At 45.4% G+C, this 27,270-nt stretch overlaps 1 protein-coding gene across 5 annotated transcripts in view; it reads left to right on the top strand.

Annotated features, from left to right (window-relative positions):
* Positions 1-27,270, top strand: part of AHI1 (Abelson helper integration site 1) — a 221,902-nt gene that overhangs the window by 166,062 nt on the left and 28,570 nt on the right. For 3 of the 5 annotated variants that reach the window (XM_019479610.2, XM_019479609.2, XM_019479612.2), the window contains one exon: positions 94-197. In XM_019479610.2, coding sequence (XP_019335155.1) covers positions 94-197 — 104 coding nt within the window. Of the gene's footprint in view, positions 1-93; positions 198-8,218; positions 9,419-27,270 lie in introns of those variants that run through there. The other 2 variants (XM_019479613.2, XM_019479611.2) reach the window with 2 other exon arrangements.

Below are 27,270 nucleotides of genomic sequence, written 5' to 3'. Positions count from 1 at the left end.
CAAATTAAATACACATTTGTATTAAACACACTTTAATTACATAATTTTCATGACAAGCTGAATCATGACCTTAGTCTCATATTATCTTTTCAGCAGAATATGAAGAAGAACAGTCTTTGGGATTAGTGCCAGATTCTTCTCCTCTTCTATCAAGTGGACAAACACAAGCAGGAAAAAAATCTCCAGCTCCACATGGGGTAATTACTTGAAAATAGAAAAATTCTTTTAAATATGGATTTGAATTTTTTCTTCTCTTGAATAAAACAGCTACCTGTTAGGACATTTTATCAGGCAAGCATGAAAACAGAAGTGTTTTCAGCTCGGGCTTTAATGCTTTTTTATTTGGCTTAATTGCTGTGTAATGTGGCAATTAAGTGCAGAGCCCTAATCCTGCTCCTGCGGACTTCAAAAGGAGCAGAAATAACCCCCTCCTTCCTGAAGTATGAGCACAAACATGAATTTGTAAAGAACTAGCACATTATATTATTTGGTTAATGGCATTTAGCTTTCAGTCTCGAGTAGCACACCACTGCGAGGTATATGTATCTTTGTAACTGTCCACCTTGTTCTGTAAAATTCCTCATTTTTAAAGTGACTTAAATGAAACTCATTATAGGCACTTTTACACATGTTCTGTGGGTGGAGGGCTGGCACTTTAATTAGAGCAGCTCCAAGAACTGCCCTGATTAAAGTGCCCAGTGTCTCGTGTGTCAGAGTTCCCATGCTTCAAAATGGGGGTGCTTGAACTAAAACTTGTTCGACAAGCTTTAGTTCAAGTGTCCCCGCTGCTATTTTGAAGTGTTGGGACACTGATACACAAGATGAAGGAGGCTGCTGAAGCATGGTAATTACCATGCTCCAGCAGACTCAGTCAAATAATTACAGCACATCAGAGCAGCCTCCATGCTCATGTACAGGCACCCTATATGCCTAGGTGAAGAGTTTTTCAGTCCGTGTAATAATTACCGTACCTGTTAAGGACTGCAAAACCTCTTTAGCACACTTTGCAATTTGTGATATTCATACCTGTTAATTCAGGACACGTGGTTTTACTAAAAGGCTGCTGAAGCTCCTCCCAACAGCCCGATTACCATGCAGGTGATTTGGGGAGGGGACACTCCACAGACTAGGCCCTTGCATCATCTAATCTGGAAGAGTGAAAGACACTGGGGAATTCTTAAAAAGAGACTATATATAGTTTCCTCTGATCCATCCCATTTTCTTAATTCCAGTAAAACTTTTGTCCAGGAGTATTTTACATGATGTTGAAATTTACATTTTAAAAAATTTGTAAGCATCCATTTTATAGGCAAGGTAACTCAGTTAGTGTGTGTTCACTGGTTAGTTTGTAAACCTCACTCTGGAGATGCCTTATGATGAGAGGCTGAGAGCCATGGGACTCTTCAGCCTGGAAAAACACAGACTCAGTGGGGACCTGGTGGCTGCCTATAAGTACATAAGGGGTGTACATCAGGACCTTGGGGAATGCCTGTTCACCAGAGAGCCACAAGGGATGACAAGGTCAAATGGTTACAAACTCCTCCAAGACCGTTTCAGGCAGGACATAAGGAAGAACTTCTTTACTGTCCGAGCCCCTAAGCCCTGAAACAGATTGCCTCCAGAGGTGGTGCAAGCGCCTACTCTGGACTCCTTTAAGAGACGTGTGGATGTTTATCTTGCTGGGATCCTTTGACCCCAGCTGACTTCCTGCCACTGGGGCACGGTGCTGGACTGGATGATCTTCTGAGGTCCCTTCCAGCCCTAATATCTATGAAATCTGTGAAATAAAACCTTTGTCTCTCTGTGCCATCTTTATCTACCAGCTCTATGTTCCCAAGTTATTTATGTGTTGAGTAGCAAAGTTCATACCATGCTGAGTGTCATACTGTATTGTACGTTTAATTGTAGCATTCCTGTCTTCCTGTGCTTACACATTTTAAAGCTTGTTGGAATGAATTCACAGTCTGTTTATTTAGGAGAAAAGAAGCAAGTCTGCCCCAACTAAAGTTAGATGAAATCCATGAGGAAAAAACCTAAAAAATACAGTATTGCCCTTCAGATATTGGAAATAAAGGTGTGTTGAGCAGATCTATGACTTCTGCTTCTCCAGATAATAGAGGTCAGAACCTTGGGATGCTGTTCATTGGGCAAAGGGAAATATATGATGATGACAGTAAGTTCAGAGACCATTAGTTACAATGTTAAAATTATTTTTGAGTTAAACTTGTTTGTGACCTCTTTGCATGTGGTTTTTCACAAATGTTCAACTAATCAAAATGTATTAGCATAAATACTTATGAATTTAATTTAACTTAGAATTTTTCATTAAAAATATTTTTTCTAAAATGAAGTTCAGATTTTATGTTTGGCTCCTAGCAGACATTACAACATGACACATGTTCAGCCAATTTTTGATACAATAAAATGGCACACCAGCCACAGATGTGTTATGCATTTAATGTAAAATATTAATGTGGTTTTTAATTTGAATGTGTGCCATGTAACCCAACATCAGGTTGCACCATGAGGTTTTAAATGTTCCTGCATTGGGAGCCTATGGGTTCTCCTGTGCAGAGTCATTTAAAGCCACACTGTACAGCGTAATGCAGGATCTGCAGCAAGAACAGCTGAGGACCCAGGCTACCTCATGCCCAGCTAAATGTACCCTGCACAGAAGCCATGGGATCAGGGAGCTCCGTGGTTGCCACCTGTTCATGCTCTAACATAGAAGCAACACACGTGCAGCTGATGACCAGACAGCAACCTGGTCCCCAGGTGCACACTTTCACCAGAAACCGAGAACCAGGGTGAAACTGAGAACCAGGCTCCATGCCCCATCCCCAGAGAGCTTCCCCAGTCCATACCAGAGACCTGGGGCTGCTCCTTATCTGATCCCCAGAGGCAGCCCCTGGTCTGAGACCCAAGGTTCAGGGCGGCTTCCCTGCCCAATGAAAGGCATGTTTGTGAAGCCCAACATCAGGGAACTAGTTCCTCAATGCAGGAGTGCACCAGCACTGCCAGCTACAGGGGATCTGCTGCCAGCTTGTAGGGTGCCCACTACAGGGAATTTTATCTGAGGAATTTTATACCCGATCCCAAAAATCATGTATCCTGTCATTCAAGTCTGATGTGGCAGGATGTGCGATTTTTTTGGGAGGAGGATTGGGCATAAAATTCCTCAAATCCCAAAGGCACAATCATTTGAACATCTGCCAGGATCTTTGATTGTGAGAGGTAAAACATGATACAAATCATCCAGAGAACAGCAAAAAGAAAAAAAAAAAGCATGTACTTACCATTATAGTGCAATTTTGAGATTCAAATATTTGCAAACCTGTCTAGCCTGTATGTATAGCAATACATTCCATGTAGGTGAAGACAGAGGTAAAATTTAACAAATTATTTGGTACAAATTATTTGCTCAACTTATTGCTAATACCAGTATATCATATATTATGTATGCATAGATGCTAGGGTCAGAAGGGACCTCAATAGATCATCGAGTCCGACCCCCTGCATAGGCAGGAAAGAGTGCTGAGTCTAGATGACCCCAGCTAGATGCCTATCTAACCTCCTCTTGAAGACCCCCAAGGTAGGGGAGAGCACCACCTCCCTTGGGAGCCCATTCCAGACCTTGGCCACTCGAACTGTGAAGAAGTTCTTCCTAATGTCCAGTCTAAATCTGCTGTCTGCTAGCTTGTGGCCATTATTTCTTGTAACCCCCAGGGGCGCCTTGGTGAATAAAACCTCACCAATTCCCTTCTGTGCCCCCATGATGAACTTATAGGCAGCCACAAGGTCGCCTCTCACCCTTCTCTTGCGGAGGCTGAAGAGGTCCAGGTGCCCCAGTCTCTCCTCATAGGGCTTGGCCTGCAAGCCCTTAACCATAGGAGTGGCCCTTCTCTGGACCCTCTCCAGGTTATCCACATCTCTCTTGAAGTGTGGCGCCCAAAATTGCACACAGTATTCCAACTGTGGTCTGACCAGCGCCCAATAGAGGGGAAGTATCACCTCCTTGGATCTGTTCATCATGCATCTGCTGATGCACGATAAAGTGCCATTAGCTTTTCTGATGTCTTCGTCACACTGCCGACTCATGTTCATCTTGGAGTCCACTAGGACTCCAAGATCCCTTTCCGCTTCCGTGCCACCAAGTAGGTAATTTCCTAGGCTGTAGGTATGCTGGACATTTTTCCTCCCTAGGTGCAGCACTTTGCATTTCTCCTTGTTGAATTGCATTCTGTTGTTTTCTGCGCATTTGTCCAACCTGTCCAGGTCTGCTTGTAGTTGTTCCCTGCCCTCCGGCATGTCTACTTCTCCCCACATTTTTGTGTCATCTGCAAACTTGGACAGAGTACACTTTACTCCCTCGTCCAAGTCGCTGATGAAGACATTGAAGAGTATCGGTCCAAGGACCAAGCCCTGCGGGACCCCACTGCCCACACCCTTCCAGGTCGATACCGAGCCATCCACTACAACTTTCTGGGTGCAACCCTCTAGCCAATTCGCCACCCACTGGACTGTGTAGTCATCCAAGTCACAGCCTCTTAAGTTGTTCACCAGTATGGTGTGGGATACCATATCGAAGGCCTGCCTGAAGTCTAAGTATATGACATCAACCCCTACTCTTGCATCCAGGCATTTTGTAACCTGGTCATAAAAAGAGACTAGATTAATCAGGCATGATTTACCTGCTACAAACCTGTGCTGGTTTCCCCTCAGCATAATTTGTCCTGCCGGGCTCTCGCAGATGTGAGCCTTGATAATTTTTTCAAAGACTTTGCCTAGGATGGAGGTGAGACTGACTGGCCTATAGTTGCCTGGGTCCTCCTTCCTCCCCTTCTTGAAAATGGGGACCACATTGGCCCTTTTCCAGTCCTCCAGGACCTGGCCCGTGCGCCATGAGCATTCACATATTCCCGCCAGTGGCTGTGCAATGACGTCAGCCAGTGTCTTCAGTACCCTCGGATGGAGCTCATCTGGGCCTGCCAACTTAAACGCATCCAGTTCCTCCAAGTGACTCTGCACCATCTCAGAGTCTACGCATGATAGTCTGGCGCCCTGCTGCTGCCTCTCTACAACCCCAGTGAGAGACTTGTCCTGCCCCTCACTTAGGAACACTGAGGCAAAGAACTCATTGAGGAGTTCAGCCTTGTCCCCCCTGTCCATCACCAATTGCTTCTGCCCACTTAGTAGGGGTCCTATTCCACCCTGGGCCTTCCTTTTACTCCCTATATAGCTGAAAAACAGTTTCTTGTTATCCTTAACTTGGGATGCCATCCTCAGCTCCATGGTAGCTTTGGCCCATCTAACTGCCTCCCTACAAGTGCGAGCAGAGGAGGTATACTCCTCTTTGGTAATCTCTCCCTGTTTCCACTTTTTATATGCTCCCCTTTTAGCCCATAGGCTGCTCTGGATTTCTCTGGTCAGCCAGGGAAGCTTTCTGGCCCCTTAGTACAGATATTTTATATAGAATTAAAAATTTTAAAAATATAATTAATTCTGTTGAACAGAAATAGCAACTCTGAAACATGTTTCTGACTTTATAGCTATTTCACTATAAGAATATGTTTGAGAAACCCATAGCCAAAACCATGTTTCATAAGGGATTAAATACAAATATACCCTGTCCTCTAAATGTACCATGGAACAATTATAGGCAAAGGTGAATAGTTTTTCTTTATCTATATCTAGCATAGATTTTCCCAATATCTGTATTATCAGTCTGTTGGTTAATTGTCCCGGTAGATGTTTGAAAACCTCAGCCCACCCTCACACCCCTCCCCACACACTATCTTTTTATTGCAGCTGTAAATATCACTATCAACTCATCTGTCACTTTTAGCAATTCTGTTCATCAGACATGCAAAATTAGAAAAAGAGAAGATCTGTACTAGCTAAAGTTGTTAGAGTTTGGTTTTGTGTTTATCTTGAGTTTTCTCTTTTTATATCCAGAAGAAACCTAATTGTATTGTTGAATCAGAACAGTTTTCAGGTAGAATTATATCAGTTAAAAGTAATTTGCAACAACTAACTAAGGGGGTGGGGAGGACAACTGACCAATCGCTCCTGGATATTTGTTTATTTTTAAAGCCTTATTGTTAAAAAGGAATCATTTAAACATTTCTAACATCATCTGAATTTCTCCTGTAGTAATCATTTCAGTGGTGTTTTAGGGAAAGATCATTGGTTATAATTAAAAATGCTGGAGCCTGAGGGGCTCCTAGTAGGAATGTGTATGTAGATAGACCTTTAGACCTCATTAAAAAGTGATGCATTATGTACTATTAATAAAAAGGCATTATTGTGGACTCAGTACTCCCTAGGGTCCTGAAGGAGCTCAAATAAAAATTGTTGAACTCCTAACTGTATGCAACCTATCACTAAAAACAGCCTAGTTTGAGAGGACTGGAGGGTTGCAAATGTGACTGCAGTATTTAAAAAAGGCTCTAGAGAGGATGCAGGGAACTACAGGCCAGTGAACTTAACTTCTGTTCCTGGAAAATTGGTAGAAACAATAATAAAAATAAACATTGTTTAGCATATGGATGACATGATTTGCTGGGGAGGGACCAACATGGCTTTGTCAAAAGGAAATAATGCCTCACCAACCTACTATAGTTCTTTGAGCATGTCAGTAGGCAGGTGAATCAGGGCAATCCAGTTGACATAGAATATTTGGATTTCAAAAAGCCTTTGACAAGGTCCCCCCTCAGAGGCTCTTAACTAACTTAGATAGTCACGGGATTACAGGGAATTTCCACTCATGGATTAGAAATTGGTTTAAACATAGAAAGCAAAGAGTGAGTATAAATGGTGAGTTTTCAGGATGGAAAGAAGTAAACAGCAGAATCTCCCAGGGATCTATCTGTGTTGGGACTATTGTTATTTAACATATTTGTAAGTGATCTGGAAAAAGGGGTAGCCAGATTTGTGTATGACACAAAATTATTCAAAGTTTTAAAGACCAACAGGACCTGTGAGGACTAAAGAAGGATTTTGCATGATTTTGCAAGTAGGCAACCAAGTGGCAGATGAAATTCAGTGTACATAAGTGTAAAGTGGTGCACCTGAGCAAAAATAACCCAAACTATACCCAAACTATGATGGGCTGTACATTAGCTGTTACCACACAGAAAAGAGATCTAGGAGTCACTGTGGGCAGTTCACTAAAAACATCCGCTCAGTGCTCAGCAGCCATGAAAAACGCAAACAAAATGTTAGGGATTATTAAAAAGGGAATTGTAAACAAAATGGAAAGTATCATTATGCCCCCTATAAATCCATGGTGCATCCACATCTTGAATACTGTGCCTAGTTCTGATCCCCAACCCTCAAAAAAAGATACAGAAGAACTAGAAAAGGTAGTGAGAAGGAAAGCAAGTATGATTAGTGGTATGGAGGGGTTCCAAAGGAGGAGAGACTAAAGAGACTAAACCTATTCTGTTTAGAAAAGAGACAATGAAAGGGGACCTGATATGGATTTACAAAATACTACATGGTAAAGAGATGCAATAAGGATTTCTTATTTATTATCTTGCACAATACAAGAACTAGGGATCACAAAATGAAACTAGTAGGTAGTAAATTTAAAACTAACAGCAGGAAGTTCTCTTTCACACAGCATGTAATTAAAGTGTGGAACTCATTGCCACCAGATGTTGTGAAAGCTGACAGATTCAAAAAGGGATTGAACAGATTCTTGGAGGAAAGGATCATCACTTGCTATTGAGCATTGGCATGAATGACGCGTGCCCCCGGCAGCTGTGGGGGCACGGCAGCGGGAGCACAGCGGCAGTAAGTGGGCGCTCCTGCAGACACCACCGGCGCTGTCAGTGGCGGGGGGGGTGTGGTGGCGAGCCCCAACCATAGGTTGGTGACCACCCGCAGATGCCGCCGGCAGAGTCAGCAGCAGTCAGTGGCGATAGTGGACTGGCCACAGAAGCTGCTGGCGCTGTTGGCGGCAGGGTGGCAAGTGGCAACCGCCCACAGATGCCACCAACAGTGTCAGTGATGCCTTTTTGTAGGGGGTGCACCGCCACACTCAGGGGGTGCAAATGCACCTGCGGGCACCCCCTACGCATCACCCCTGAGTATTGGAGTTAGGGGGTACAGCCTCTGAATTAGAATTTCCTAGACCCTAATGCTGGAGGCTAAAATGGAGAGAGGAACAATGGGGAAAAAACCCTGATCATATCCTGTTCACTATCCCTTTCAGCATCCACTCTCTGCCACTGTGACGCTGGTTAACAGACAAGATGGACATATGGTCTGACCCAGTAAATGACAATTATTATGTTCTTAAATATATTATTAAGAACATACTATCTTCAGATATTGCATATCCTCACTGGATCACTGCATTTCATTTTAGCCATCCAATTTCAAAAGATGTTGTAGAAAGCACCACATTTCAAAGGTCTCGCTTTGCTTTTCCAGTGCCCTAGTGAGTGTCCAGGTCTCACAACCATAGACACTTGTTGAAATGACAACAATATATAGTAGATGGAGTTTAATTTTCATTGTGGTGTTGCTGCTAGTCCAGATTTTCTTTAGCTTTGCAAGTTGTTCAGTGGTGATGGCTATTCTTGTTTAAAGACCTTTGAAATGTGGTGCTTCAGAAGACTTCCACACATACCCTACATTGCGCACACAACAAAAATTAATCTGTGAAAGATCAACTCACAGAAGAAATTGGCAAATATGAATACTTACTCAAAATCATAAGAAGGAGAAAGATGCAATGGTTTGAACATGTAACAAGAAAGCCCAGCTCCCTTACCAACACCATCCTGCAAGGTGCTGTGGACAGATGAAGAGGAGGAAGACCTAGGACAAGCTGGACCACCAGCGTCAAAAACTGGGTGGGATTAAAACTGACTGATTGTACAAGGATTGCAAAAGATGGGGAAGAATGAAGGAAAGTTATTACTACATCAAAGATGCCCCGATGGTCACTGCAGCCTTGGGACTGACTTGACTAGTAGAAAAAACAGAGGTGAATGGATAGTTAAAGGCCTGGAGAAAATTGTGAAAAAGGAAATATTGAAAAGATTAAATTATTTTGCTTAGAAAGGAGATTAAAGACTGACATTCCTGTGTATCCTCTCCTAACAGAAGAATAAAATAACTTTAATTTAAAAAGTAATAATTGTGATAGAATTAAATACTGTACTTTGTTCACATAATACATGTAAATATCTGGAACTTGTTATGAGATATACTTGACATTAGAAAAAAAAATTTACATTTACATTACATATGTGCATCATATAATTATGGTTAAAAATATAATGGAGCTTTTTCAAAAGTTCCTAAATTATTTGAAGGGGTGTAGGTTGTAGCCGTGTTGGTCTAAGGACATAGGCAGACAAGGTTCCTTGGGTGAATTTGATATCCTTTATTAGACCAACCCAAATAGTTGGAGAATAGTTATTAAAGAAGCTTTCGGGTTCAAAAACCCTTCGTCAGGCTAAGGAAGTTTCAGCAGTTGGTGTGTGCTCTTCCTGGATGGACTGAAAAGTAAAGAAGCCAGAGGCTGGGCTGGGGAGTCAGTTGCCAGGCAGATTATAAGGTGTCAGAAATCCAATGTCTATATTTAGTCCATGATCTCTAGTATCCAGGAGGTTGATGAAATGGAGTTCATAGGCTCGTCTCTGGGAAGTGTTGTGTAAGTTTCCCTTGAGGATCAGGACTGAGAGATTGGAGAGAGAGTGGCCCTCCTGTGAGAAATGTGCACCCACCGGTAATTGGGTATTTTTGTCTTTGATAGCTATCCGGTGTGTGTTCATTCTGGTGCGCAGTTGTTGTTTGGTCTCTCCTACATATCTTCCATCAGGGCATTTGGTGCATTGGATGAGGTATACTACATTTCTGGAGGTGCAGCTGTAAGATCCTGGGATGCTGATGGCTCTGTTGTGGGGTGTAGTAATAGTGGGGGTGGTGGAGATGTTGGCCACATTATAATCTGCCTGGCAATTGACTTCCCAGCCCGACCTCTGGCTTCTTTACTTTTCATTCCATCCAGGAAGAGCACACACCAACTGCTGAAACTTCCTTAGCTTGACGAAGGGTTTTTGAACCCGAAAGCTTGCTTAATAACTATTCTCCAACTATTTGGATTGGTCTAATAAAAAATATCAAATTCACCCAAGGAACCTTGTCTGCCTAAATTATTTGAAAGCATTTGTTTTCAAGTTACTTTGGATATTGAGCCAAAAATATGAAAAATTAAACACTCCTCAACGTGGGTTACAAACCACTGTACTTCAGGGCATAAGTAAATTACTAACTGGATCAGAGGGAGCTGGATAGAAACTTTCTTTTGAGCAAGTTATTCTTAAGGTGTTCATCATGGACAGACTGACAATTGGCTGATCTACTGTGGCAGTTTTTGTGCAGCAGCAAGGACATCACTATTATGCTTTCTTATCCTTCGATTTTTTTCTTAAACTTTTTATAAAGAATTTAAGAAATGTACTATTTGTTAGAGATGATCAAAGAATATCAGTTATTTTGCATGGGAAATTTTGGAAAAGCCTGGATTACGCAGAATTCCAGAAGTGAACAAAATTTAGAAAAGAGGACATTGAGATGGATTATTTGCTGGGTTATAATACATTTATAATGTATGAACTCTAGAATTTTTTCATTGAACAGATAAATTACATCATTGGGACTAGCAAAATATTTGTGACTTAGCAGCCACTATAATTCTGCAAGTACGGATCATTTTTTCAATTTAAGATCCAGCTGTGATGATGCCTTTTCCGCAAGTATGTTCTACTTTTTACTTGGTATACACAGCATAAATTCGTGCACAACCTTGTTTTTCCTGCCTTTTGAATTACTTAACTCCTGAGCCACAAAATTAGGTCATAATGATCTTTAATTACAACATACGTTTAAACTGCCAATATGCAATCCTTTAATTTTACTCCATGAGGTTTATACAAGGTCTCCATTTTTTCAAACCAATATCAGTTTCCTTAAGCAAATGAAGGAGGTTCCCCAACTCTGGAGCAGACCCACCAGGCAGGCTCCCCTGGCACTGTAGTCCCAGTGTGTCCAGTTTCATGGCTGCAGAGCATACCTGCCAGTAGATTCCTACAGCTTGACAGATCACTAACCCTGAGACTGACTACCAGCAATCTAGGCAAGAGTTTGTCAGAACCTGCTTCTGTATTCTGCAAAAGTTCATTGAGCCCAAGATGCTTCAAACAAAACAGTTTAAATCACTGATGCTCCACCTTTTGACCCACTGGCCAGATGCTGCATGGGGTTTGTCCACAGGTGCAATCCACCATGCTGGCCTGGGTTCAACCCCACATGCTCGATCTAGCCATGGAGTGACCCAGAACCTCTACCCCACCATGCTCAGGTGCAATCTAGCACACTACCTAATAATCTGGCTCATAGGACTCCCACCAAATAGTGCCACCAATTTTTTTAGCCTGATGACATAGCCTTGTGGGCTGGATCCAGACTGTGGGCTAGAGCTTGAGCACCACTGGGTGCATCTACATGTGTACTTTTAATGCACAGTAATCTAAATTACTGTGCAGTACGGGTGTGTGTCTACATGTGCACACCCGTACTGCGCAGTAAATGTGGTGCATTGTGGTGATGTGTGTATAAATTTGCTACCTGCACGATCCATATATCAAGTTTATGCCCGATTATTTACTGCGCAGTCTGCCTAGCCATTAGCAGGTCAGCTGGAGCCCAGTCCCAGGCTCTTGCCCCCAGCTGCAAGGTAGAAAAGCCTACAACCATTTCATTCTATGGAGCATATGCTCCAGGAACCTGTACTCTCTGGTGGAGCCCAGCAGGCCCCGTGTGCCCCGCTGGACAACCCACAGGCTGTGTTTACCGGGTCTGTCCCACTCTAGAGCTGCTGCCTGGCCACAGGTGAGTGCTGCAGAGGGCTGCAATTTGCTGCACTCCTTGCCCAGCCCAGTGATTCCACCAAGGGTACTGGCCCTCTTTGCAGGACCACGGTGAAGCACCCCAGCCGCACAGCTGCATCTCCCTAGCTGTGCCCAAGTTGTGGGTACTGCTGCCAACTCTCTAGGGCCAGCCCCACAGGACCAACTGCAAAGGCCCAGTCAGAGAGTGTGGAGACAATGTCCACCACCTCACCCATGTCCAGCCCTGGCCCTTCCCCCATGCACCCACCTGTTCACAGCCCCAGGGTCACCAACTGGACTTGGGAGGAGATGCGTGCCCTTGTGGCACTGTGGGGTGGGAAGGATGTCCTGAGGTAGTTTGCCCAGGAAGGATGCCCGAGTGTTCATATTTATGAGGCCGTAGCGGCTGGGATGTGAATGCAGGGCCACCCCCAGTCGGCGCGGCAGTGCCTTATGAAGGTCAAGGCCCTGCGGGCCTAGTGAGTTATTGTGACCAGCCACAATTGTCAGTCTGGTAGGGCCCCCAGGACCATGCCCTTCATGTGGGAGCTGACCCACATTTTGACACTCTAGGAAGTCATGCCCGCACCCAAATCTGACATCTCCAGTGACTCATCACTGAGGGAGGGGACCTCAGGCCTCCAGCGCCCCGCCCTGCACTTCTCCCCAGCTCCTGCACTCACTGGCAGCCCAGTGAGCCCTAGCCAGTGGCTGCCTCAGCCGCAGCCCCGCCCCACAGCTCCCTATGAGGATCAGCCAGCCACACCACCACTGGCTGCCAGCATCACTAGCTCCTCCCTGGGAGAAGACCCTGGCCAGGTGCCAGCTTCCAACCCGCTGTAGGCACCGGGCAGAGCCGGATGCCACCTGGCATGGCAAGACCCACGCCAAGCTGCCAGCCTCTCGAGCCCTGGACCTATGGTAAGTCCTACACTGGGGGTAGGTGGGGGTCCTCCCATGCCCAGTCCACACCCCCACCCTTGACTCCTGCCCCAGCCTTGCTCTGCCTAGCCTCATTCCCCTGCCCCCAGGTTCCCTCCTACAGCACACAGGGAGGTGGGACACAGGTCAGAACTTTATTGAGCAGGCTGTGTCCCTGCAGCTGGGTGGGCACAGACCTCTCATGCACTGAAATATCCATTGACTCTGGTGGTGATCTCCTTGGCAGCCGGGGGCAGGGATGTGTAGCACTGCAAAAGGTAGCCCTCCACGTGGTAGCAGACATTGTGGGGCAAGCTGGACTTTCCCCCCACACTGTCATATCCAGGAATGTAGGTGCCCAGGGCACCATCAGGATCAGCAAGCAGCAGGGCATAGTGGCTGGGGCAGTCCTCCACCTCCACAAACAGCCCATTGTTCACTGCCTGGGGCACACATGGGGCACAGCGGTGGTGCAGCAAGGGGCTGGCTCTGGGGTGCCTCCCCTGAGAGACCCCCTGCACAGAGGGCAGGGGCATGGCCATCCCCTCATCCCCACTGTCCTGGAGCCCCACAGACCCTGAGCCCAGGGGCTGGGTGGCAGCAGAGCACAGTGGTAAGCCTGCAAAAGCAGAGGCATGGGCCAGTGGGGACTAGAGCTGCCAGCCTGGCCTGGCCTGGCCTGGCCCGCCCTGGGAAGAGAGCAGAGGAGGCAGGCAGCCTGGTGCTGGCCCCCAGGCAGCAAGCAGGGACAGGGGGCTCACCTGAGCCCAGGCCTTCCCAGCCAGCTTACCATGGTCCCTGGGCTCCTGCACTCTGTGCCCTCTGATCTGAGGCCAAGCAGCACAGGACCCCTAGAGCACAGCATCTTATCTCTCAAATGTTGCAAACTCTCACAAAAGCTTTATGTCTGTTGCTGCTTCAGGGTCAACATCTGGACATGGGGAGAGGCTTCAGGGGCCCTCAGGACCTCTACTGCAGAGTCACTGCCACCTACCGCTGGAGGCACCCAGAGATGCCAGCAACACCATTGCCACATCCTTCATAGATTTCACAGATTTCATAGATATTAGGGCTGGAAGGCACCTTGCAAGATCATCGAGTCCAGCCCCCTGCCCAAGGAGTAGGCAGTCAGCAGGGATCAAATGATCCTAGCAGGATAGGCATCCCAGTGTTTCTTAAAGAAATCCAGAGTAGATGCCTGCACCACCTCTGGGGGGAGTTTATTCCAGGCCCTGGGAGCTTGGACAGTAAAGAAGTTTTTCCTTATATCCAGCCTAAAACAGTCTTCCAAGACTTTGTAACCATTGGATCTAGTCTTCCCATGGGATGCTCTGATGAATAGACTTTCTCCCAGTTCCCAGTGCACACCCCTTATATACTTATAGGCTGCCACCAAGTCACCCCTGAGCCTACGCTTGTTCAGGCTGAAGAGTGCCATGTTTTTCAGCCTCTCCTCATAAGGCCTGCCCTCTTGTCCTCTAATAATTCATGTGGCTCTCCTCTGGACTCTCTCAAGCTTCTCCACATCCTTTCTGAATTGTGGAGCCCAGAAATGGACACAGTATTCCAGCTGTGCTTTCACCAAGGCTGAGTAAAGTGGTAGGATGACTTCCCGGGTCTTGTTTGAGATGCATCAGAAGATGCATGCCAGAGTTTTGTTTGCTTTGCTGGCTATGGCATCGCATTGGTGGCTCATGTTCATCTTGTGGTCAATCATGAGCCCCAAGTCTTTTTTGGACGCAGTGTTAGCTAACGCAGCACTGCCAAGCCTGTAAATGTAGTGGGGGTTCTTTCTCCCAAGGTGGAGCAGCTTGCATTTCTCAGCGTTGAATGTCATCTGGTTTTGATCTGCCCACCAAGCCTGTTGAGTTTTCCCTGGATTGTGAGCCTATCCTCTGGGGTGGGTGCACTTCCCCATAGTTTGGTGTCGCCAACAAACTTAGCCAGTCTGCTAGTAACACCCGAGTCCAGATCATTTATAAACACATTGAAGAGTGCAGGTCCAAGAACAGAGCCCTGGGGGATGCCACTGGTTTCACTGCGCCAAGTTGATTTGGTTCCATCAACTATCACTCTCTGGGTCCATCCATGGAGCCAGTTCCCCAGCCATCAGACCATGAAATTGTCTAGGCTGCAATTTCCCAATTTTTCCATGAGGACATCATGGGACACCAGGTCAAAGGCTTTCTTGAAGTCCAAGAATATGATATGCACCTCTTTTCCTTTGTCCAGGTGATACGTCACCTGATCATAGAAGGAGATCAGGTTGTTCAGACAAGATCTACCCACCATGAAGCAGTGTTGGCTATTTCTCAGAATATTACCTTCTGTTAGGATGTTGGTAATGGTTTCCTTAATGATTCTTTCCAGGATCTTTCCAGGGATTGAAGTCAAGCTAATTGGCCTGTAGTTCCCTGACTGGACCCGCCTGCTCCAGCAGCTGGTGGTGGCTGTGGAGGGCTGGGTGGCAGACCAGCAGGCATGGCAGGCAGAGACCCTCACCTGGGAGACCGCCCAGAAGGAGGCGCAGCTCTGGGCATATGCAGAGCATGGGGCTGAACTGCTGGTCTTGGAGTGGCAGTGTGTTATGCTGCTGGAGCAGCAACTTGCTTTCCAAGGCTTCCCAGCAGAGGCTGCACCCACGCTCCCAGGCACCTGGTCCCCTGCCTCAGCCCCGCAGGGTCCCTGGGTCCTGCCTGACGCCCCGCAGCAGGGCCTCAGCAGCATCATCAAGGAGCTGATGCAGCACCTGCTAGCTATAGGCATCCTTGGGCTCTGCCACAGCCCCTGGACCCATGGCAGCACTTCCTGTGGCCAGGGTGCTGGCCACCTGCCACCAGGCCTCCACCCTGGGTGGTCCCACCCCTGAGCGAGGAGGGGAGACGGGACTGTGTTTGTTGAGGAGGGTGGGGTGGTTTTGTTCCATGACTAAAGTTTGTACTATTGACCTACATGTGTGTCCTGGAGTGGTGCTGGGGATGGGCAAGGGGTCAGGGTGTGTGGGCAGTGGGGCAGGTGGGATGGAGCGGGAAGCACAGGGGGAGTGGATCAGCCAGAACTTCCCCTAGCTGGTGCTCTGGGCCTGGCTGGCAGGTGCACAGCTGCCCTGGGGCCTGGGGGGGAGGGGTGTAATAGGGCCAGGAAAGCCAGCACCATGACCTGCAGCAGTGCTTGCCAGGGGCAGTGGTGGCATTGGGAGGCAAGGTAGGCAGGGAGGTTACTGCCATGTGCTGACCCTGTGCTGGGCACATGGCTCCCTGGCAGGAGAGGGGTTGGGCAGGGTTGTGCAGGCAGGGACAAGCCCTTAAGATGGCTGTCTCATGGCAGCAGTTGCCTCTGGCTTCAGCATGGCTGCCAAGAGCTGGCAGCCATGTGGCCGGAGGCTGGAGCTCCCCTCAGTGGCCACGGGCACATGGAAGGCTTTTCTGACTTGGAACTAAATCTTGTCCAAGATTGCCTGCACATGTAAGATGCCAGCCTATTGCTGCTTACTGCACAGTAAATTTAATGCATTGTAAATGCACATGTAGACATGCCCACTGTGTTAGACTCTAAAATTTGCTTCATCAGAAATTTTCTGACTAGTTCTACTTCAGAGTTCTGTTGTTATAAGAACTTCTGAGCTTGTCCTATAGTTTGGGGGTTGCCTACTAAATGTTCTCTCTATCTATGTTAATATTATTTTGAAAGATAAATTACATAGGTTTGGCTGAAGCCTAGAATTGGTACTTTTTCTGCAGCACTGGTACTTTTTCTGCATCTAGGTTATCCTTATTCCTTCTGGCTACGTCAAAGAGAAGGTCAGAATGCTCTGAATCAGTAGGACCCAAGTTTTTGGCAGGCATGCCACAAATTAGCCCTCATGAGTGCCACTATGATCCCTTTGTTTTACCCAAACTGCTGCTCAGCTTTGTGCTCCCTGCCTGATCTGAGTCTCTGCTTTCTGCTCCCTGCCCTATCTGCCACCTCTCCCTGGTCTGTTGTATGCAATACACAGGCTGCCCATGCCACTTGTGCTGCAAATTGGCCACCCCATCTCTGAACAATGCCTAGCCTGTGGCTTTGTGGGGTGGGGGTTAGCAGTTTTTGCTGGGAAGTGAGAGATGCAGGTTCAAATCTCTGCACGAGGGGACTCCTAGAACCTTGTTCTAGGACAGGGGTGGCCAAAATGCGGCCCGTGGGGCAGATGCAGCCCACCGGGCCATTCTATCCGGCCCGCGGGTCCCCTAAAAAATTTAGAAAATTAATATATATCAGCCCCTAGCTGCCTGTCATGCAGCGCTTGATGGCTTGCCAAAACTCAGTAAGCGGCCCTCCGCCCAAAATAATTGCCCACCCCTGTTCTAGGAAGACCCTGTGCAGGTGCCCGAACCATTAAGTTATTGGGTTAAAAGAGAAACCCTTTTACCCTCTCCCTCCACCTTTCAATTTCTTCGTCGTCTATTTTACTTTTGGCAGTGAATTGGAGAAGGTATGAAAGAGGCGCTGGAGGGGAAAACAAAATGCAACAAAAACCCTCTGTGAGAGGCTTGGGTAGCAATAATGACATCATGCTGCTGCTTTCCTTACTCACTTGTGGGATCATAGAATCCAAAATGTGCAGAAGTACTAAAATTTGCATTTTCCTGGCTATGTTAAGTACTACTAAGGCACATAAAGGCAAACTAGGATTTAGCCATAAGTATGGCCCTGCTAGATTCTGCTCACATTACTAAAAAACTTTAGGGAAATATGAATCCTTACTCCTTTTTGTGACTTAGCTTTGAGGCTTAGATGAAGGCATGTTAGAAAAGTTGGCATGTTAACAGTTTTTCAGGGCGAAGTACCATTATACTAAGGGGCCTAAATGCCATTTTGACATCTAATAAGTGAAAGAGTATCTGTTGTTTGGAAACAGTTTTCACTTAGTTCAAAGGATGGACAGATTGGAGATAGAATTGGAGCAAAAGAACTTCATATAGTGTTTATAAATGAGTGTTCTCAATGAGTTTAAAGAGGAAAAGGAGAAGGGAGTTGGGATAGTATTGGGAGAAACAAGTGGAATAAAGGGTGAGGGCTTATAATGAGAGCTATTAAAACATGCTTGCATTTTGTGGGGAAAGAGTCAAATTAGAGGACATAACTGGGTCAGCGTTGGTCTGGGGGGAGATAAGAAAACAAGATGGGATTGTCTTCATAACCCTTTTAATATATGTCTTTAAACAGAACAGAAAAATTCAAATTGATTGGAAATGTAATTTATATTTTGCAAGTTAAATGATTGACTCATTTTGCTTGCCCTGGGGTTTTCAACTTTTCTATTTGCCATTTCAAACCTGTCTTTAGTGCTTCAGCTCATAATCATTTGTACTTGCATCCCAAGCATTTGAGTCTTGCCATGACTCAGATGCCGTTTGAGTCATGGCAAGAAAGTGCATCTGGTTTTAAATGGGAATGGTGCCATGAAAATGATATGAAAAGTTAAAGATTGTATGAAACTGATAAGCACTTGCTGTAAATGGTTCATATCTAAAGGTCCCTGCAGTCTGATCTATACCATCTTTTTTAGAGCATAACGCACTGAATTGGAGAAGGTCTGAAAGAGGCACTGGAGGGGAAAACAAAATGCAAGAAAAACCCTCTGTGAGAGGCTTGGGTAGCAGTAATGACATCGTGCTACTTCTTTCCTCACTCGCCTGTCCCCTGTATCCTAACAGCCTCTTATTAAACAGAGCTGAGATATTCTAATGCAGGTTCTTCTACAGGCCTATAACAATATAATATATGCCTTTGTGCCATGACCTGTGTTACGGGTCCTATGTGTAACCATAAACTGCATCCAACTGGAGGGACTAGTGGCAACATGGTGGGGCTACTCATGGTGAGATAGCTCCTATAAAATATCACAATGTTGCAACCTCCAGAGTAAGATGCATATAGGGCACCTCAAAACCCTAGTGTCCACTGCCTTGTGGTTAATCCTTCTTTGGAGAAAGGCTAAGGGACATCACGTGATAGAAATGTGCCCTTGCTGAGGCATTAGGCACTTGGCAGCAGTTCTTATCTGTTGCTCTCTGGCAGAAGCTACAACCTTTGAGGCACTGAACAGAGTCCTCCATAATCTTACCTAGGCGTACGCATCAAAAGTCTTGGTGAGTAGACCTCTTATATGTACACCATGATGTAAACTAAAGGATCAACAGTTGCCTACTACTATATTACAGGAAGGCTGAGAAAATCTTCTATGAAAATCCCATTTACTTCAACCAAATGTATCTTGTCTTCTTGTCTGTTGAATTATGAATGATATGACTTTCATAGATAGGAGGACTAATAAATGTCAACTTAAGTTGGCACTTGACAATCTTGTATTTTCATTGGTTGCTCGTGCCTTTTCAGGCAAAACTCATCTAGATGCTTAGGTGAGTTTCTTTTCTCAGTCTCCCATCTTTCTGTGTTCAGAGTACTTTGATTTTCTACGGATCCAAAACTGAGCTGGCAGTCACAGATATAGCTTCCATAGTGAATCATAGAAAATGAGGGTTGGAAGGGACCTCTGGAGGTCATCTAATCCAACCCCTGCTCAAAGTAGGATCATCGCCAACTAGATCATCCCAGCCAGGGCTTTGTCAAGCCACACCTTAGAAACTTCCAAAGATAGAGATTCCACCACTTCTCTAAGTAACTTGTTCCAGTGCTTTGCCACCCTCCTAGATCATGACTCTGCCCTGGCTCTGGAGCAAGCTGCCCCCATAATAAGATCCCAGCAGCTCCAGAGCAGCCCCTTGCCCTTTTCTGCTGCACACCCTGCCAGTGCAGCTGACGCTGGTCTCCACGGCAAACCCAGCCTTGAGCTTTCACAGCACAGGGTGGCCGGGAAATGGAGTCCACTGCCAACTGGATCCAGCCCATAGGCCAGACGTGGTCCATCCCTGGTCTAGCTCCATCCTCTTTGGAACCACCCTTCAGGTAGTGAAATCTAATTTAGGTAATTTTTACTTGACTTTTGTATATGATTCATGTTTTTAATTTGGGGCAAATTGCATCCCAAGGAAGGAAGGCAGAAGAAGAGAAAACTTCACAAGATTCCTCTAAGAGTTCTTTACCAATTATCTGTTCAATGGGGAAGGTTTCTGAAGGGGACCAGAATAGGGAGAAGCAAAACTGTATTAGTAGGATGTGATTTCATGGCACTCCTCTTACCCTTATTCATACCGTGTTTTCCCATTTCTGCCTGGCCCAAGGGAGGGAGATTATGTTGCAATGGAGAGTTACTATTTACCATAAAGTATATATTTATTGGAGCAGGAATTTGAATTCAGATATCAGTTCCCCCAAGTGAATTCCCTACCTCTAAGCTAAAGAATGGTGCCTACATGATATGGTTCAGTGAATCTTTATGTAGTGCACAGAAAAAAAAAACAACTTCCAAAGAAAGGACTGAGTGCCCCATCCTAGAATAGCCTATGACTCATCCCAAGGTTAGGGCAGTCCCTCTTGGGAAATACAGGCTTGAATCTATCCCAAGTAGGTGAGGGAATTGAACGCAACTCAATTCTGGATGAATTTTCTAGCTACTGAGCTTTTTGTATACAGATAAGGCATGCAGCACCACGCCTCTTTTAGCTAGTATGGAAGAAAAATAGAGCAGGAGTTGGTGCTGCAATTAAATGTGTAGACACCTAACTCTAGAAAAAGGTTCTAGTCTTTATATCCTGAGCAGAGAGAAGCAACTCTTTGGAGCCCAGAATAAGAGTCCTAGGGTGTTTTCACACATGCACCGGGAGTGTGTGTGGGAGTAGGGGGATGGTCCTTTAATTATTGGAGCTCCAAGAGCCACTCTCGTGTATCAGCATCCCCATGGTTCAAAATGGTGGTGGGGGCACTTTATCTAAATCTCATTGAGCGAGCTTTAGTTAAAGCACCCCGCCACCATTTTGAAGCACGGGGATGCTGATACATGAGACATGGATGCTGGCTGGAGTGTGGTAATTACCACACTCCAGCAGACTCAGTTAATTGAATTAATTGAGTCTGCTTCCATACGCTGTAATCACAGCACATAGGAGCAGCCTCCCGGCTTATGTATAGGCACCCATTGGCTCCAGAGAGGAAAGGAGAGAAAGCCTGCTTGCCATTCAGCAAGTTGGCTTTGTAAATCCAATTCTGAGACACCAAACTCTAACTGTCCATTGTAGGCACCTAACACAGGGCTATGTATTTGACTGTGGTGGTCCAGTGCCTAACTACTTATGTGTATTTAGCCCTTAATTTATCTTTCTTTACTTCAGCTTTCTCATCTTCAACATCAGGACAGTTTGGTTATGACCAAAAGGGCTGTCAGGACAAATAAACTGAAAAAAGTTAAAGCACGCGGGAACTCGGAATATAAATTATTATGGAAGTGAAAACCGTATATTCTTTGTTGCTAATTTTTCATCCTATTAGACATACAGAATAAGTCTGTGCCACAGCAGCAGTGTGTCCTGGTACAAGTGCTCTCACTCTTATGCTTCAAACCCAGGAGGTTACTCTGAACCTGTTCTTGAGACCTCCATTTCCCCCGTGTTTGAGAGCAGGCCCTTGGGACAACTCTAGGGTAGCCTCATTATCAGACCCCCAGGTTCAAAGATGCAAGTCAGCACCCATGTCAGAACACACCGAGACAATGGTGTAGACAGATTCACAGTAATCCTCCTTTATTTCCTAGCAAACAAATGGTAGCATGATAAAATTAAAAAGTAAAGCAAAGAGAAAAAGTACTCAAACCAGTCAATAAATAAACACTTAGCAGTAGTTGGCTGTCCTTTTGTCCCTCTGTCAAAAAGCACCTTATTAAATGGGCATGAAGTCATAGGTTGAGAAACAGTGGTAGAACAAGCATGATTGCTACCTGTAGTATACGGCGTTGGTTCAAAGATGCATATTAGCAACCTATGTTATCATTCCCTTAAATAACCCAACCCCACTAATTGTAAATTACTTTTTAATTTCTGGAGTCTGGATTGTGTGAAAATACTGGAATCACTGTGTCTCACTTGATTTCAAGTTAGGGAAAAATATTTCAGTGTTCTATAAAGAATGAAAGCAGGCTTTCTTATAAGTTGGAGTGCTACCTCCTCGCCAAGGTGTCAAGACAATTCCTACTATAAGAGCCTGGGTTTTTATATTTATAATATCACTGTTCTTAAATATCAGAGAATTTGATTTCAGATTTTATGTTGATGTCTGCTTCCTGTTTTTGGTGTTTGTTTGTTTTTCCAGCAAAAACAGTATCAGCTATTTCTGAGAATGAAACTAGGGAAAAGATATCGTGTTGCCCCTGTTAAAAATTGAGGCTTTTCCTTGAAGAGCTGTAGCACCCTAATGCTTTGAATTAAAAGCTTGAAGTTTGGCAAGCAAGTGACCTCTGAGACCAAGATATGTCCTTGGTCACATCATGTAAAAATCTGCCTTAATATTGCTAAGTTACAGGTCTTTAAAATGATTTTAACACATTCTCACAGTCTCTAGGAAGTAGAGACTTTTCAGAAATTAACGGTTAAAATGGGTAGGCAAAATACGGTCTGCAGGCCAGATGCGGCTCACCAATTGATTGTATCCAGCCCGCAGCTGCCCCCATGGTGCTTCACATGGGGCCAAGCCCTGCCTGCTTCTGTCTGGGGTAGCCCACATGTTTGCACCCACCCTGTGCCCACCAACAGTACCAGCCAGCACACACAGCTTCCCAAAGAGCTGCTCCCACTGCTGCTGCAGCTGCCCAAGTACTGCTCGGCTTCCCCCGCCTCCAACAGTTCCTCCTCCTGCCCATACTGTGTTGCTGCAGGCAGCAGGTAGCACAGGGAAGCAACAGCAGCTGGGAGGACATGTACCAGGCACCATATGCCCAGCCAAGCAAGTGCGGAGCTGCAGCTGGGTAGCTCCTGCCCCAGTGCATGGGGCTCCAGCTCCATCTTCTGCTTTCCATCCACTCCATCTTCCTGGCATGATGACCTGTGGGCAGCCGAGTGCATGGAAGGCAGCTGGGAGCTGGAGCCCCATGCACTGGGGCAGGAGCTAACTGGCTGCAGTTTCCCCTTCACCACCTGACTGGGCATGTGGTACCTGGCACATGCCCCCATGGCCACTGCCGCTTTCCCGCACCACCTGCTGCATGGAGCAGTGCAGCAGGAGCAGGAAGAGGAGGAGCTGCCAGAGGCAGGGAGAGCTGAGCAGTACCCAGGTGGCTACTGTGTAGTTGGGCATGCTGGATGGGGCTGGGGCCAGGACAGTGCCATTGGCAGACATGAGACAGGTGTGGGTGGGAGTGCAGCATGGGCTGCCCTAGGCGTGAGCACAGCATGGACTGCCCTAGGCAGGAGCGCAGCAAAGACTGCCCTGGGCAGGAGCACAGCACAGGCTGGCCTGGGCAGGAGTGGGCAAGACTCAGCCCCATGTGGAGCACCACAGGGGCAGCCACAGGCTGGATGGTGGGGGAGGCAGACAGCACCTGCACCTGTACTGTAGTGCCTGGGCGAGCTCTGCTGCATGTTCCCCCTGCTGCCCTGCCTCCAGCCAGCTCCTGGGATCTAGTGCACAGGCAGCCCCCCAACACATGTGCACACCCTGCCCCCCACACACACACCTGCACACCACCCCACCATTCCCTCCACACACACCTGCATGCCTCCCCACTATCCGGCCACCCCCACACTCCCACTTACACAGTGTACAGAAGTAAGACTTTATTTTGTGCTATTATGTAATCACCTCAACATACGCTACTCAGAAAAACTTAAATAGGGACAAAAATTATTTTTTTAAATAAAATTAAAATATGTTATAGTAAGTGTTTGATTTTTAGTATATGATTTGGGGCTTTTTTTTACCTATAATTGTTAAAATTATATTCTTCTGAAAGATTTTGTGTGTGCAGCCTTAGAGAGGTCACCAGTACTCATTAAGGGGCCCGCCAGCCAAAATAATTGCTCACCCCTGAGTTAAAATCTCTGAAGACTTAATCATCACAGACCATACATTAATCCTCACTGAGCCTTCCTCAGTGCCTAATGCTGACCAGACTGTGCATATGCCATCCTCACAGGGCAGTTGAGCATGCTGTAGCACAGGGCCATGGCATCTTAGGACTTTCACAAATGCTGTTCCAACCTGCTCAGAGACAGATTGGAGTTGGAAACTGGAACCAAAGCAAAAAACAGATGGGTTTTTCCCAGGCCTGATTGTCCTGGGCTTTGACTCTCATCAAATGGAACAGGGGTAGAAATGATGATAGGACACAACACTGTCATTTCTACACACTGCTTGAATGGTAATTAACTCTAATTATGCAGATTGTCCTGAGGCAACTTGTTAGTTCAGATACTTCACAGGTACTTAACAGAGAACAATGGGCTTGTCCAGGATAAAAGGCTTTGCCCTAGGGGAAAGCTGGCCCGTTTTTCTTAGCCTGAGAAGGCTGAATCTCATTTTCCTATACTCTCAGTGAACCTTGCATTTCCTTGCTGGTACCTAGACAGCACAGAGGAATAACTTACATGATTGAATGTGGAAGGTGAGGGGACCTAGGATTTTGAAAAAGGGGGGTGTAGGTGATGTTGTGCATCATCACATAAAATACAAAATATATTTTTATCAAGTTAAAGAGATGCTAGATGTATTAATGTGCTAGGGGCCCAGTGCTCTATTACTCAGTTTAAGATCAAAGCAAAAACCAATATAACTTCCCTGGAATGTGTACTAATTTGCTTGTTTATTGAGTTTAAAAAACACAAAAAACTGGGCAAACATAGTCCACAAACTAATTGTTTTATTAGTCCTCTAGTCATTATAGTTAAATGAACGTCTCTTATTCAGATTTGTAAAACAAAATCTAGCTTTCAGCACTTCCCTGTAAATCATTTCCACACCTGAGTTACTGTTCACTTGTACTAGTATTACCACACCTGAGTTAAGATTTTAACTAAAATTAAAAACAATTTTCTCTTCTGTAAAATAGAAGAGAAATGTTACCAGGAATAGCTAACAGAGGGCAAAATTGTAGAAGAAAATATAGCTTAATATAAGGAACATCAAGAACCTTAAAAAAGAGAGAGTCCTTAACACCTGTGGAATGAAGAGCAATTAGGAGTCAGGTCTAGCATAATGAGCCATGAAGTCTATTGACTCCCTCCACACTACCTGAATAGAAATGCTGCTGCCTCTCTGGGGCAGTTGGTTTTAAAGTCTGGAGGTGGAGCAGGAATCAAAAGGGATGCAATTTTGGCATTGCCCTCCTCCTGTTCCCCTCCCAGATCTGCCCTTGATGTTGAGACAACAAAAACCACACTAGGAAAGAACATGAAAGAAGATTGGGATGAGGATTCCTGTGAGCTTTGCATTGGTGTTGGTATGGGAGAGAGAAAGTAGGGGTTGCACTTAAGGTGATTGGCTTGGAAGCTGGTGGATATACTGACTAGGATAGTCTTCCCTCCAGAGTTTTGAATGAGCTCAAGATTTCTGAGTCTCACCATTCCTATGCTGTAAGCAAGACAAAGTAGGAATCTCCTCCTCCACCCACAACATCGAGTGATGTTCCCCGTGGAGGATAACCATCCCATATGGCTGTTAGTTACTACTTAGTTCTAGGTGCAAAAGGTTGTGTGGCACATCTGATACTTCCAGTTCTGTTATTGAATGATGTGGGTGTCAATATATTGACATCTAATGGAATTTCTATCATTTTATTAGCTTTTTTCTATATAATCTAGCTCTCAGCCATGTGTATGAGTACATGTGTAAACTCTTTATCTTAAAATAGCATTATTAAGGTTGCAAAATCAAGCAGTTAAAAGTTAGAAAACCAGAACTAAGACTGCCTGAGCAGCTGTAATGTGTATTGCAGCCCACCACCTTTTACAATATATTCTTTAATTAAATGATCCACTGTTTTCCACAGGATCCTTTCTTCAGGATGGGCACAGGATGGCCTGCTCTGGGAGTAATCAGGGTTGTGCTCTAGGAGCCTGTTTCTTCCAGAGCCCCTGCTTCATTTTTACAGTATTTAAAGGTGTGGAGAGAATGAGGCAGGTAATTGCTGTCAGTTTAATGTTGCCCTGGAGAATTGACATCTGTTCCTGCATCTTCCAGAGAGTTCCTGTGTGATGCTAATCATGTTGAAGAAATGCACCTCTGAAAAGTTTGATTTAACTAACTGTGTGCTGAGGCCCTGAGAGCTCACAAGTGCACCTGAAGTCATCAGTAGCTGGGTTTGAATATATGAAATAGTATATCATGATCAGTAATTTGAAAAATTAGATGTTAGATGTTTCAAATGTGGCCCTAAAATTTAGAGGACACTTTTTACCTTAATTTGTTCTGTATCATAATTCTTCTTTTCTAAAATGAGATAATACCTATCCCAGAGGAGTTTGGTAGAGATAAATTAAATTGTTTGTGAAGAACTCAGATGCTCTAGTTATGAGTGACATAGAAAATCCAATGAGGAAATGATTGATTCTGTCTTCAGAGCAGAGTCCGATCAGTTACAGTCTGAGGTCATATCTCGAGCAGTGAAGATAAAATATTGGATAGCTGTTGATCAACTGAACTTTGTCCCTCCTGTGTACTGCAGGAAGCAGGATCCTGCGAGAAAAAAAAGTATCGATCATGTAATTAAAAAGTGTCATAATGCATCCGTGGATGGCTGATGAACCAAGGCTTTACCCACAACTTAAGTTCTGGCACTTCCTGATATTTCCTGAGCTTGTAGTACTTGATTTTGCAACCTTAATAAGGTTCTTGTTAATGTAGACTTGCTGTGTGTAACTTTTATACATGACTTAATGCCAAGTTGTATGATTTAGATGTATTTAATTAATATTTTTGGAAGAAAACTAAAAATGATCTTGCTGGGATTGGTTGTGATAGCACAGTGGGCTTTAGTTGATTTATGATGCTTTCCCCTTCATTTCTAGAAAAAGAATAAATTGCTCCTTTAAAAATTATTCTGTGCCTCCTGTGCTCAGCCTATAACTGTTACACAAATTGTTTTCTCAAGGTGCTATTACAGGTAGTTAGAGCAGCCTGATTCAGAGCAGCCACATGTGAAGGCTTAATGCTGTCTCACTTGCCACCGGAGGGCCTTTTCTGGGGTAAGAAAGGAGTGGGCGGGGTGGGGGGGGGGCACATCGGGATCATGTAGCTGGGAGGGAGAGAAAGCAGCACTGTGGCTTCTCTCTCCCCCTTCCTGCCCCTGTGGCAACAGGAGTTGGAGCTGCAGTTGGGAGGTGAGAAATCTTCTGAAAACTTTAGTGTTTGATGTGAGTAGGGGGAAGGGGAGAGAGAAAAGAGTAGAGAGGTTAAAATAAAAAAAAAAGAATAAAGGACCAAAATCATGTCGGTGTGTCAGTGAATTAGGGTTGGGTTAGGGCTTGCGGGGAGTCCTGAGCCAAACTCAGGTGGCTGGCTTCATGCCAGCCATCTG

This window comes from Alligator mississippiensis, chromosome 1 (genome assembly GCF_030867095.1).
Source record: "Alligator mississippiensis isolate rAllMis1 chromosome 1, rAllMis1, whole genome shotgun sequence".
Lineage (NCBI taxonomy): Eukaryota > Metazoa > Chordata > Crocodylia > Alligatoridae > Alligator > Alligator mississippiensis.
This window is presented reverse-complemented; position numbering and strand designations above follow the sequence as displayed.